The sequence below is a fragment of the Erythranthe guttata genome, chromosome 6, assembly GCF_056151865.1.
Source record: "Erythranthe guttata isolate IM_541 chromosome 6, IM_541, whole genome shotgun sequence".
Classification (NCBI taxonomy): Eukaryota; Viridiplantae; Streptophyta; class Magnoliopsida; order Lamiales; family Phrymaceae; genus Erythranthe; species Erythranthe guttata.
Genome location: NC_142538.1, coordinates 4,336,365 through 4,351,058, shown reverse-complemented (window position 1 = coordinate 4,351,058; position 14,694 = coordinate 4,336,365). Strand labels below are relative to the sequence as shown.

Below are 14,694 nucleotides of genomic sequence, written 5' to 3'. Positions count from 1 at the left end.
TTGGAATTATGTATAGATTCCAATGTGGCTTCATCAACATCACCAGTTGCTTTCTCTTTCCTACTTCAACTTGATTGAAACATATCAAATAAAGTACAAAAAAAACTAAACTAAACTACAACTTGTGCTTCAACAATGAGCAAGTGGCAAAAGTGGGAATATATCCACCATCAAGTACTCATTAATAATTCAAAGTATTTTCCAACTATGTAACATAATCCTCATCATTTCTACAATAAATTTATACTGATGAGTGATGACAAACTTTTCTAAATATCTGCAATAATCCATCCTGCTCCAGACGAATTTTAAACGAATCTCGCAAAATTTATCGTTATTTAGTCCAATATCTATGTTCAATGATTTTGAATCCACACCAAAATCTCTCGTAAATACCACAGGCACTTCTTTATCCAAATTCAAAATCATAACTGTATAATCCATTCTTCGAATACTAATCATTCATTTATGCAAGTCGCCCATAGATAGAAGTCTCACGTTAAATAATCAATCTAATAATTTATAGAGCAAACCCCTCAAGTGGTTCAACCACTAATATCATACGAAGTTCAGGTTATTTCACACTTAAGTTTCCAAAAAGCACGACAAGACTGTAAAAAAACAAGAATGGTTATGCTCTTCAAGTATTGCTTTTACAGATATAATAACTTGCTAATGACCAAAAAAACTTGCAAGACTCGGAAGAGCAAACGTTTTGGGATGTTAGAAAACGAACTCTCAAATGGAAGCTTCTTCAGCATCGGTCTCAACTGGTACCTGGGGCAAATTATTGCCACCTCCTCTCAACCGGGAAGAGACGTTGTCAATGGCAGAGTTGAGTTGGCTGATTTTCTCGTTCAAAGTTTGCCTGGTTTTCTGAATTTCAGAATGATAATGAATAGTGGTTTAGTGAGTTGAGCGAGGGGAGGCAAAAACTATATGATTAACGAACTGAAACTTTGTCATAATTACCTCTAGACCTTCATCATAGTATATTGGGCGCTTGGCCTTCCTAAACCCGTATTCATCTTCATTTAGCAGTGATCTTCTTATCTAATAATACAAGATACAAGTAAATAACAAATCAGAAAATGAAGCATATAAGATATAACACTAGCGCGTATATAAGCTTTATCCTGTTGAATGCTTATCATATGTTTCTTGTATCATTAAGTACCTTACGGGGAGTATTTGTGCATCTAATTTTTTTTTACAAATGAGTTCATCTAAGTAGTCAAACATCTGGGGCTTATGTGGTAAATAACACGACTTATGGTGCCCACATGATTTAGATTCACTAATGGTTTTGTTCAGGAACCAAGTATAAGTGGTATTTTTTGGAGTGTTTCAAATTGTATTACCAATGCTCTCTACTGGATTACAGTACATATCCAACTCGAAAGAATAAGTAAAACCAAGTTCGGAAGTGTGGGGCACTTCCGTGGTGCAATCTAACTTTAAATTAAACAAGTTTCACCAAACCAATTCAATCACATCAGAGACCAAGAAACACAGATATGTTGTGAGCTAATCGATTACTATGCAAAAACACATAATCATCCTAATGTCGTAAGTTTATTACTTATCACTAGCCTTTTGTCTCAGAATATTGGGAAATAAGACTTCTCCTTCTTAAAAATCTTTTTTTTTTTTCCTTTCCAAAAGTACCCGCTCAGTTTTAAGCAATCATGTGGCATCACAACTCTCGACCATTAATTCCGAAATCAATAATGCAAACAATTGCGTAACTTTTACTTTTCAGTTATCATTTGATCTTTGTACCTAGTCAGTGAATAAATAATAGTGGTTTGGACTTTGGAGGTTATGAAATAAGAGGTCATAGACCAAGATGAGTAGTTCACCTGAAAGTAGGCTAATTGGCCATAGTAAGTGGTGCTATTATAATGACTATTACTTACAATATGTAAGCCCCTAGGCTTTAAAGCCCCTTATATTGGTAAGAACCTAACATTCGGAACAAAAAAGCTTCACAAATTTGACTTTTTTCTTGGATTGCAGTACTTAATCCATGCCATTCTCCTTTTCTTTTCAATTCTTTGCTTTTTAATACGTATAGCATATATGGTGTTTGAATCACAATGCATTTAGCTTTTCCAAATGCGGGCTTACCACAGTTTATCGTTCCGTGTAATCAGTTAAACTCATAGTGTGTCTTATATCTATTGAACTAAGATATATCCTTATCCCATAACTATAATGTCAACCATCAATCAGAGCCTGAAGTCTGCTTCAGAAATAAATATTGGGATAGAGGATAGAACTTGATGTGTAAAATGGATATACATAGTTACCTGTGGAGCAAAAATATATGCAAGTGTTCCAAATACAGCACCTCCAAGAAGGAAACCAGCTGCGAAATCAGCACCACTTCCACTGCTACGATCACTAAATGTAGAAGGCAAGGAGTCATTAATCAACCTCAGATGCTCCAACTTCTAGCTTGTAAACAGTAACAACGGTTTACACAATCAAGACATAAAACGCTGATCACATCCTTTTTAGGTTAATGCAATGATAAGAACAATAGTTATAGCGGCAGCAAGATGAATTTTGAGAAGTTGCACAACAATAATATCTACATGACCAGAACCATATTTTTCAGAATGAAATGATAAAGCTGCATACACATTGTGAAAGCGTCGGTCATTGATAATTCCAGTCTACATCATATAGCAGTAAATATGTAAACCATCAACCATGTGGTAATTCTGTCTCAAAGATAATCACAAACTTGGGTACTAAAAAAGTCCTCGTGATGCAGGAGAACACATTTAAGAAATGCATATTGACAGAAACCAATCACATTGAACCAACATTCCGTAAAATTTAATAGACAACCTGAATCCACCAAATAGTTTACCTCAAAAGGAATCCCCCTCCATCCACTACTTTGACCAGATATGTTTACATGATTAGTGTTTTAAATCATTTCGTGCCAAATTCAATTAAAATTTGTAACCACACAAAGGTTGACAAACTCATGAAAACATATTTCCAGCAGCATATGGACATAGATCGAAAAGCCATCTTATCCCTTGAAAACCATGAACTCCAGAATACAAATAGGTCAACCATAAAAACTTATCTTCTGGACAAGCAACCACAGAGGAAACATAAAAAGAAAGGGACAGGGAGATGGTGTTCACTGTATACAATTCCGTTGAACTTTACATGAAATGCCATTTTATCATGATGCAGAAAAATATCTTTTTATCCAAACCGACAAGGATCTCATAAGGAGCAACTCCAGACAAAGGAAAAATCTGCATTAGTCTAACCTGATAACCATAATGAGGTTGTCTCTGTTTAAGATAATATCATACAGAATAGACAACGAAAAATCAGAGAAGCAAGTAACAAGAGAGAACTAATGGATTCATCGTGGCTGTCGTTATCTAATCCAAGGAGATAGATAATACACTCAATTCAGCAAAATCATACCGGATCTGCACAACAGCATCATCTTTTTACAGCACGCTTATTTCTAAATTCCAGTCACAATTTGATATAGTTTCCCCTACCGACGCACACAAATCTATATTTTCTTTCCATCACTTAAAGCTCTTGAACCTTTTACCGACCAGTGGCAACGAATACATTCATCAAATCATAAAACCTATTATAATTTTAAAACAAACAACATCTACATATATAGGCGAGGGACAAAAATAGATACTCGTATTGAGCACGAATAGACAATTTGCGAGTGCTACGGGCGGCAGTTCTGCTTTGAAATTTTAACAGCGGTCTGTTGACAAAGGCGCCTGAATTTACAGATAAAACACCGCAGGTCATGGTACGATTTCCTCCTGCAACATAACCGAGATAATTCTCAATGACGAAAAATTATAGCAACACCGCAGAATAATAAAGGGATATAAATAAAAATAGTTTTCCAATCTTTCAAATGATTTGGATATAATGTAGAGTATAGCACGCCGCTGTAAATTCAAATTAAAACTAAGAGATAGACAACGTGGTAAGTAGTGTGTGCGCTGCGCAGGATCCGATTCATGATTATCGTGAAATTATGATACAGGTTACGTTGGAAACCTAAACAATTGAAAGCGAAAGGCACACATCAGAAGAAAGCAGTAGAAATTGTTACCGGAAAATGAAACTGGAGCTATGGCGGTGGTGGCCATCGGAAATGAAACGAAGGGGAATACGCACAATCAACAGACGCCGCCGGTGATGAGAGAGAGAGAAGAGAGAGAGAGAGAGAGAGAGAGAGAGAGAGGGATTAGAGTGGGAGTGTTTACTAAAACTATACACACAAAATAGAAATTGGTATTTTGAGTGAGAAAAATATTCCATTTATTTTATTTTATGGATATGCTATTTCCATGTCCATCATAACTAATAATCATTTTGTGAATCAACTACTCTTTTTTAAGTTATCTTATCAAAAAAAAAAGGAACATATTAAATGATTTTATTATAGCTATACTTTGATTTGAATAGATAATCAATTATTATTTTTTTTTCAAGAAACTTATAATTAAGTATGAACATATAAAATTGTGCTTTTCATTTTTTTTTTTTGTTCAAGAATTATGTAGCTATTTACAAAGAAAGTAGACAAATTGCTTTGGTTGCTTCGCCCAATTGGAGTCGGTGACAAGGGTCTTTTTGTCTTGTTGCCTCCTTTGTTTTCGTCTACTCATAGGGTCTCGTTTGGTCGCAGAGATAAAACTAAAATAATCTAATTGTTTTATTGAGCCCCTGAAGGTCATACAAAATTTTCTACAAGGTAAAATAAAGCATGATAACATAATATTTTCAAGTTGGCGAGCCAAACATCAAACAAAGTCTTATTATTTAATTACGGCGGCGACTATATGCAAGCGCAAAATTACTTAATGGAAGACCAAATCTAATTTTTCACCAAATGAATTACTAAAAGACTATTATACCCTTACTAAAATACAAACTCATTTCATCTTCCTCACAAGTAAAACTCATTGCATCTTCCTCACAAACCCCTTTGTGCAAGACCACACAAGTAAAACTCATTTCATCTTCCTCACAATTCCATTTTACACAAATTCTTCAAAAAAAAAAATTCTTCATCTTCTCCAAAAATCCTCAACACCCAAAACCATCAAATCTTACTAAAACATGCAAATGATAACATTATGGAGTCACGAGACATCAATATGGAGAATTCTATAGAAAAAATAGAAAACAAACTATGAATGAATGTATTTATATAGTTAGGTGATCGATTTTTAAGTTTTCAAAACGAAAATTCGCAGAGTCAAAATTCAACATTGACATGTAGAATTTTGTCACAAAATTCGACATTTAAATGTTGATTTTTTTAGCAAAAAATCGACATCAACTCTAGATGTCGATTTTTGTGACAAAATTCGACTTGTTAGTGTCGATTTTTCGCCAAAAAAAATCAACATCTAGATTATTGCCAAAAAATCGACATTTAAATGTCGATTTTTCACAAAAAAATCAACATGTACAGGTCGAATTTTCTTCTTCTTCTTCTTCTTCTTCTTCTTCTTCTTCTTCTTCTTCTTCTTCCATATTCTTCTTCTCTTCCTTTTCAAGCACCCGCGGTTGGGCGGCGGCAATTCTTTGGCAGCGGATGGGCGGCGACAATTCTTCAGCAGAGGATGGGCGGCGACAATTCTTCTCATCTTGTGTACTTCTCTTCTTCCCCTACAACATCCCTCTCTCTCGTTTTTCAATTTCTCCTTTATTTTTATTTTTATTTTATTTTCTTTTATTTATTTATTTTTTCTTTTTGGTCTTGTAATAGTAATTATGTCTAATTTGAATGGATAGCAAAATCAATATTAGGGTTATATTTGTAATTTTCAGCCTTGCTCTTAGTAAGTTTATTTATATTTTGGTCTTGCTGATCAAGTAAGGTCTTGCACTTAGTAATTTTAGTCTTGCATATATTCGTTGCCTTTAATTAATCATGGTTAATCCTTCAACCAAACAAGGCATGAGAGATTATTTTATCGACTCGGAAACAAGGAGTCGAAAGAATAGATGACTATTTCAATAAAATTCAAGATGAAAATTTGCAAGAAAATTATTTTCGATAAAAAAGATGAAACCAAACATTCCCATCATATAAGAGAGAGAGAGAGAGAGAGAGAGAGAGAGAGAGAGAGAGAGAGAGAGAGAGAGAGAGAGCATAATTAAAAAAAAAAATTAAATGGCTGGCTAACAGAAGAAATTTAATATCACACACACTGTCCCGGCTACTTATGCTCTACATATATATACAACCAGCCGTTCAGTACTACTATTCTTCACTTGCAAAATAGGACCCTAACGAAAACTAAAAGATTTCGATCTTGTGGATATCATCTTACAAATTCAGTTCCATCAGAACCCGATGAAAGGAGACATCACAAACACATGATCATCACAATATATATATAACAACCATATTATAGTGCGACCAAATAACTTACTAACTAATTGTCTCTCAAATTCCCAAAAAGAAGCATCGAAGAATTACTCGCACGCTGCTCATTCTTCGCACCGGATTTTGTGCTCAGTTCCTTCTCCGGAAAAGGAAAAGCAAGAGAGAGGGAAAGATCTGCCTTGGGCACCGCCTCTTCACGAATATGTTCCGCATTTACTTTCCTGTCCACTTCACTACCCAACAAGGGCAGAGTCGGTAATTCACTTTCAGCACCGCCTAAAGCAAGCTCAAGATCCGGTACTTTCTCGTTAAGATTCCATGGCATTGATCCTCTAGACATGAATATGCTCCTCACAGGCTGTGACGACTCCACAGGGAAGAAGTGTCTTTCAGCATTTTCAATTAAAGGCGCATGATTCATCTGTAACACAAAACCATCAATCACAAGATTTTTTATTCCTTTTTTTTTAATCATCGCATAAGTGCTTACAATGCAGTAAATTCTTATTACTTACATCTACAAGTGCTCCTCGTGTTCCGTTCCTTGTATCTTCGTTCGTGAGCGACACCTGGCTAGTGCCAGCATAAATAGTTGAACCGGGAGATGTATGTCCCTTGTGGTTAAAAAGCCATGCGTTATTCTTCATTCTCTGGTCGTCATTCAACGAGGTTTTTCTATCCGTAGATAGATCTCCACTATCTGATATTAAGTGAACTTCACTTTGATTACGGGTCTTATCAAAAATGTTTCTTTCCCCTGTGACTTCATTAAGTGGACGAGCCACGGATTTAGTCAAATCGATAGGGGTATCCAAATGCAGGGAACTTTGCATAGCGAGGGGAAGACTGCAGCTAATGCCTCCTTCCTACAGGGGATAATATATATCATAAGATATAACATATAGCATCTCAGTAACTGTATTCTTCATAAACCATAAGAACTGCCCAGAATCTCAGATAAACGTATATCTATGTACAGCTAAACACTTCCGACCATTCTTATACTTTGGTTGGAACTGCAGGGGTGGATTTCTTCGTTGCATGTTAAAACTGTCAGTAATTAGTTAATATCAGAAGCGTAAGGACCCTAAACTAGGACATATGTATTATGCCACAGAAATCCCGATATCTTGATGCCCATGGTCTTACTAAGAATTGCAATAATTGCAAGAAAGGGACAACACCAAATACAGACACATAAGGATTAGTACAGGTAAAAATAACGGCCAAGACACGAACCAATGACAGATGAAAATTTCTATATGAGACGATGTGCTATGCTCCCAAGCTCTGTGATGGGTATATAATGAAAGAACTTGGTATTTGAGAAAGCCACAAGCCAGTGGAATACAAAATAGAAATCAAATATATACATATATATATATATATATATATATATATATATATATATATATATATATATATATATATATATATATATATATATATATATATATATATATATATAGTGAGTTTTTCACCACAATATAATCAAGTAATACTTTCGAATTTAGTACAGCTGCTGAATATAATCAAGTAATACTTTAGTTAGAAACAGTATATGTGATAGGAATAAACATACCTGAGAAGAAGCACTCATTTCTTGGCATTGTTTTGCACTCTCACTTCGTACTATAGGTGAGGAACTGGCATTCAATTTATGATCCAGCTGATCAAAAGACAGTAGTTTGGTACCACGGTCTCCATTAACAGCTTTAGATAACAATAACCTATGTAACTCATCTGAAGCAGGCACTTCAAATACTGGGGCTGCTGCATCTTCACTAGTATGCAAATCCTCAGCAACAGGCCTGATGGAGCATCTGTTCTCAGGCAAGGACATTATAGGTGCGGGAATATCTCGAGAGGCAAAAAATTGATCCAACGGTTCAGGCATCTGTTGCAGGCAACTTTCCTTCTTTCCTCTAAATACACCCCAAAGGAAGTACAACATATTCCATCCTGCGGATATATGACGACATAAAAACAATGTACCCTTGATTGTATCATGAAACAACACTGAAGGATGAGTTAAGACTAACAAATCAATTGGCACTAAGAAAAACAAGAAATTAATTAAATCAAATGTCTACCAAAACCTGCTTTACACAACTTTAGTGAGTAGCATTAAGATCTGTTTGATACCATGTGAAAGGTGTTCCATATTGGATTTTAAATAGCTTTGAATGTAGGGTGACATCTGACATGGGCACACCCAACTTTTTCAAGAAGCAACAACATCAATTAACATCATCTGAGAAGTGCTCATGATAGGTAATTCCTCAAAAGGAAGATTGCGAGACAATTTTCCTCATTAACAATGACAATTTTAGGTAATCAGATTTCAGTTTTTATATAGAAAAGGGTATTCTGTAGACGAAGTCGGAGAGAGAACTTGCTAGTTCTCAAATGTCGTTTTTCTTTTATCTACAGGGAAAAGGTCAATTTACAGTACAGAAAAACTTGTTTGACTTACGCTGAGAATTATCAGGAAGCTGGTTGGAAGGAAATATCAGGAGCTCAACGCCATTAAAATTTCCTTTTAGAGCAAGGTCATTCTTCATCATGTTATCCAGCAAACTTTTGTAAATATTGTCATAGCTGTAGCATTAACAACGTGACATCTCTTAAACACAAGAAAATTGCAACTAAAAATCAAATTTATAAGAACTATATAGTAGATGAATGTAGAGCACTGATGAATTACCTCTCCAGATCTTTAGCAAAAAAGAAAAGAGCTACATTATCTTCTTTGACACCATGTTCCTGAAACTGCGCAGGCCAGGTACTTAAGCGAGGCACTTCATAGAGTACAATTCGGCTTTTGAACTTGTACACAGTATCAATAACTTTAGGAGATGCACTTGTCGATACATGAGCTTGGATTCCATCCCATAAGTCAGAGGTTTTACCACTTCGACAAATATCAAAACTTCCTCTGCACATGAATGCATACGTAAGCCCACTTGTTTCAGGATCATAAAACATAATACATGACAAAAACTGATAAGCAAGTGAAGGTCAGAAATGTTAGTGAAAGTGAACTTCTTACTGCCATATATATTCATGCTCTGGAATTGCCAAGGATTTCAACAAGATAGGTGTTGCTGCTGGAACATTACTGAACATGTCCCTTGAGGAAGAGCCAATATGGGACGCATCTTGTCCTCCAGAAGATAGACCCTCCAAAGGAACCAGTGAGGACGGCTTCATGTTATTTGGAGTTATCTGATTAAGAGGGTCAGTAGCTAAATTTCGGGAGACAGTAGGCCTCTCATGCAAATCTGCATCAGAAGAAAATTTGTTCTTTCTAGCAGAACTTGACATAGGACCCTGATGAGAAGCTACTTCACCACCCACACTTGCCACAGACCGGTCTTCAGATTGACCGAGAGCTCTATGCCTTCGGTACACTCCTGGTTTTTTCAGCACAGCAGCCTCAATTATAGCTTTAAGGTTATGGCTTTCATCTCTCGAAGACTTCGCAGATGGTGGTCCGAAGCGGCTTCCAGAACCTTCCCTCATTCGCTCACCAGCATTTGATACATCCCTGGGCCGAGGCGACCCATCAGGTAGACCTTCATTCGCATCAACAGGTGGCTTTTCAGGGATAACAGAATTACCTGTCCATGTCAAGAGTGGCCGGGCAACATAATTAAGTCGACAAACAAAATGTATCAGAAATAAACTTTGACAGTGAATCGAGCTGTACCCAAAGAACTGGATATATTTGCAGTCCTTCGATCTGCAAGCCTTGACGGTCTCGGTAATGCTGCTAATTTACCATCAGTTTGGTGAGGCTTGACTTCATGCTGGTTAGCAAGTGAAGAAGAGTCTCCCCGAGATGCTGGCCGTTTATCAATTCTTGGTGTAGAACTCGTCGAAGTCCCCACCATTGCATGTTCTGCTCTAAAGGAACTCTGACGATCAAATGAGCTCCTCTGTTTTGTGTTTTTATTGTCTTGGATGTTAGACGATCTAGGAGAAAACATCTTTATTTTTGATTCAGATCGGCTAGAGTTTGTAGATTTAAATGACATGGATTTGCCTATCGATCTGACACCACCATCCTTAAGACGAAAAGAGCCATGTTCCTTAGATGATTTCTGCCTCTGGATAACAACTTGATCTACAAGTTTGACCTTTGGTTTTGAACTCAGAGAATTAAATGAATTAGACTTTGAGAAAATACCTGCAAAAATAGGAAGCATTAGTTGATAATCTGGTAAATGGAAATTAAGATGCTTGTCAGGGCAAAAATTTACAAACTATACACAAATAATACAAGAAGATTGAATAATACTCCAGGCAATGACAGAAATAGTAAGACAATGTAAAATTTATAAAACAATAACCTCGAAAATTATGCCCTCGTCGATCTGAAGGAGTGCCTGCTGTTTCTGTAATTTCATTAACCGGGACTGTGTCCGGAACAGAATGGTGTGAGGACTGTAGTCTACCTTTATCTAAGTTCTTCAAAGAAGTCTCACGAGAAAGAGCAGCAGTTTTGCTAGGATTGGAGGTCTTAGGTGAACCAACTATTGTCTCGAGAGCAGGCTTCTTCCCTACAGAAGAAACTTCAATGCCATCATCATCTCTATGCCTTTTACAAGGTGTTCTCATTGAACCTTTATTTCGACGTCCCTCAGCATCAGAACTATTTGCATATTCACTGCTCGCTTCACCAGAGGAGTTATTTTTCTCCTTTTCATCAGCCTTTCCCATCTTTTCTTGTCTTCCATTTCTCACCCGCTCCACAGACTTGCATTCTTCACACAGCCAATCACCTTCAGGGACTTCAGTCAGCATTTCTCGCATGCAATAACTGGCATAGAATGATTAGATTGTCATTGTTATAATAAAGAAATAAGCACATTTTCATGGCTAATGAATCGAAAGTTTTGAAGGCATACGTGTGTTCCGCCCCGTCACTACACCGACAACAGATAGCAAGCAAATCCTCCCGCCCTGCATCTCCACAGATATCACAAACTTTCACCTTCCCAACAAAAAGAAACTTAAATTAGTTTGGAGTCAGAAAAGAATTAATACTTCACTTGCAATATGAACATCTTCAAATATTCAAGTTTAAGATCAACATTTTTTAATGTACATATTCTTATAAAAAATCAACCAGCAGCATATGTCCACATCATTCTAATAGCAATTAAATGTCGATGCGGGATAGAAATTGTTAATTACACAAGTAGCAACATCTGAGTCGTAATATTAGTCAATCCTTTAAATTTGTGATTAAACAACTATTGTAGAATATTTAAAGGAAAATTTGGGAAATAGTTAACATCAACAATATTATTTTTTACTGCGTAAAGCACTACAAAATGAAGTATAAACAGGAAATTCAAGATAGCCTTCACGTTCAAATCTTCCAGTTTGATTCAATTCGAACGAGTTAAACTTTAGTTTTCTGTTTACTGAATGATAGAGGAAATGTCTGTCAGCAATCTAAATGTATGGGACATACATGAAATTCTTTTGCTCAACGAGTATTGAAATTGCAGACTAGATATTCAAGAACATATTTTTCTATAGTAATATGGTTAAATTTTAAGTTCATAAATATGTCATGATAGGTCCGCTACTATAAGAACTAAGATGGAGAAAAATCTTCGACAGACAAGAAAGGATCGCATTCTTACATCTTGCTCCACCATATCCGAGTCTTCAGTCTCATCAACAGAGTGAATTTCCACCTCCATGTCATCATTCTTCACAATAGAAATCAGAGGTTTTGCAGGAATATCACCACAAACCACATTGGATGCTGCACCTTTAGGCGATAATGAATCCAAGTGCTCAGTTAAGCCTTCCAACAGTTCGCCCTTTGTATCAGAAGGCTTATCACCTCTCGCAACCCCTGGGTTTCCATCATGTGACGGGTATTCTCCATTGGGAGCTTGAGAAGAAGTATTCTGAACCTTCAGTAAGTCAATAGCATCATTTATGATTTTTGAAAAAGGAATTTCTGAACCTGTTAGCAAGCTACGAGGTGGCACCTTGTCAGAACTTTGTTCACTAATTTTTCTCTGTTTATCATAGTTTATCCTACTGTCCTCGATATCAGATTTTCTATTTGCATGTTCAGTTCCATTCACACGTGACAAACAATCATCATGCACTTCTGGAATTATCTGATCCTCTGACTTTGATTGCCCCATACTATCATCTGATGCAGATGCGTTGGAAGTCTTATCTACTGCCTTATCAGAAAAAGAATCAAAATATGATTTCATGCGTTCGACAGCACTCGGTACACTTGGTTGGCCAATTTTGATATTCTCTGCACAGATTTCTCCGGACTCATCATTTGATTTCATTAGAACCTTATTAACATGAAAGCAAGACGAGCAAGAAGAAGAGCACACGTTACAGGTCCCAGACCTCCCCGTGTGGTCAACCTTTTGTCTTATGCCTGAACAGCTACTGAAGCCCTTACTCTTTCCAGATGCCTAGACAGTATAAAATAATAAATAAGAGAGTAATTCATCAAAAAACGATTAACAAAGATTCATGATAACAGGGTTCGTTTTGTACCAATCAGAAAAGTTAAGAAAATAAAGCAAGCAAAATTGGTTGAGTGTTGGAGGCAGAGAGGGGGAAAGGTAGGATGTACACATTTCATCATCAAGTAGAAAAAAATACATATGAAGTATCCAAAGGATGTATTAATCACCAATCTGAGGCAAGAATGATAATATGCCCGACCACATACGACAATTGAACAAATACAATTATTCTCCAATTCACTTTTAAACACTGTTATATCAAACGTTCTCTCTTAATGTCAAATAAGACATCTGCCAAAATTATTCACATAATTTTCTGAGACGGGTAAAATTGAGATCTCTGGAGAACCAGCTTCATATGATATTCTCAGAAAAGAGGAAACTTCAGTGGTCACTGACAAGTGATAAGGCTCATCCTGCAACTGATGGTCTCCTCTAATCCAAAAGAAATGGCACAAAAACATGTAGACAAAACCAAGTTGGTAGGAATAACCTAAAATCCTGTTAGACCTAGACCTTTTGCCCAGTCTAGGCCACATTTTGAAATCATGCCTCATTTTCCTTCATATTATCTATCATGCATTAATAATGTGAATAGAAAAGTCTCTTCCATTAATTATAACAGACAAATGAGAGAGGTCAGGGCAGAAGAATAAAAGAGATGAAGATGGAAGGATAAGGACAAACAGTGGTCATTACCTGAATACTTATCTCTCCGTAAAGGTCAGCAAATCACAATTTGCACTTCATCAACTGACCCTTGAATCCTAAATGTTCCACTTATTATTGGGGTAACCTGAAAAGGCACAGATAAAGTACAATAGATACATAGAAACTTCTAAACTTTGGACCACATAAAAGCACAAGGATTATGATTACATCCAAATCACATACAGCTTCTATATATTTTTTCAATCTTGTAACAAATTTCCAACTGAGATGCAAGAAACCAACAGAAATATGCATTTAGATGCACAAATAAATCCAATAATTAGCCTGTCGATGATGAAGCCAACAAGTACAAGTGTGAAAGTTCATCACATACTCCATATCGAATATGACAATGAAATCAATAAAAACTGAAAATTTAATACCAAAAAAAACGATAATTGAGAACGCAAGAAGAAGATTACAATTTAGAAGGCAATAAAAAAAAAAAATCAATCAAGTGAACCCTAATTGAGTAGATTAAAAGGGGGACAAATAATTAACATACCTGGGTATATAGATATGGAGTGGCATCGCAAAGGTATTGTAGGGTTCGCTCCCTGCGCTTATTCATGGGCAATTTGCCGCCGATCGATCAAGTGTTAATCCCCCAAGTTTCATTTAACCCACAAAAAAAAAACATATGCGTGAAAAATTATCAAGGCAAAAATGCAGGAAACGAAAATAATTCCCCTCGCACACTAAATGGAGATTATTTACTGACGGAATCAATGCGGGAATTCGATTAGCATGGAGTGGATAAATCGTAATTCATTCGCTAATTCTTCGAATATAATAATAATCCGTAATTAAAATTAAGGAATCTACCAAAATAAATCTTCCAAAACAAGAAGGAAAATCGAGGGCACAGGAGAGAAGGTTTTAGGAATTTAAGAGGAAATAAGACGAAGGGGCATGGTTTTTGCTCTGGTGCGAGTTCAAGTTTCTCTCTCTCTCTCTCCTCTCTCTCTACATGTATTTCTCTCTCTAGAAAAAAATACAGATATTACACTGTGTCCTTTTATACACCGTATTATA

At 36.2% G+C, this 14,694-nt stretch overlaps 2 protein-coding genes across 3 annotated transcripts; both read right to left on the bottom strand.

The window, feature by feature from the left end:
• Window positions 1–384: 384 nt before the first annotated feature.
• Window positions 385–4,553, bottom strand: LOC105977915 (uncharacterized). 2 transcript variants are annotated; one of them, XR_016031729.1, is made up of 6 exons: window positions 4,130–4,396; window positions 3,698–3,830; window positions 2,313–2,406; window positions 973–1,053; window positions 554–876; window positions 385–512 (listed from the first exon to the last, which is right to left on the bottom strand). XR_016031729.1 is itself a non-coding variant. In XM_013003311.2 (5 exons), exons 1-5 carry the CDS (start codon window positions 4,164–4,166, stop codon window positions 739–741), a joined length of 483 nt encoding a protein of 160 aa, XP_012858765.2. In that variant the 5' UTR covers window positions 4,167–4,553; the 3' UTR covers window positions 500–738. The 2 variants fall into 2 exon arrangements, 1 of the variants encoding a protein (XP_012858765.2); XM_013003311.2 differs by having other exon boundaries at window positions 500–876; window positions 4,130–4,553.
• Window positions 4,554–6,204: 1,651 nt separating this feature from the next.
• Window positions 6,205–14,348, bottom strand: LOC105977612 (ASI1-immunoprecipitated protein 2). The gene is given in 11 exon segments (XM_088819551.1): window positions 6,205–6,842; window positions 6,937–7,287; window positions 8,004–8,383; window positions 8,898–9,022; window positions 9,129–9,359; window positions 9,474–10,131; window positions 10,134–10,613; window positions 10,777–11,246; window positions 11,335–11,420; window positions 12,082–12,891; window positions 14,165–14,348. Coding segments are annotated over 11 exon segments (4,029 nt in total). The 5' UTR covers window positions 14,231–14,348; the 3' UTR covers window positions 6,205–6,470.
• Window positions 14,349–14,694: the final 346 nt, after the last annotated feature.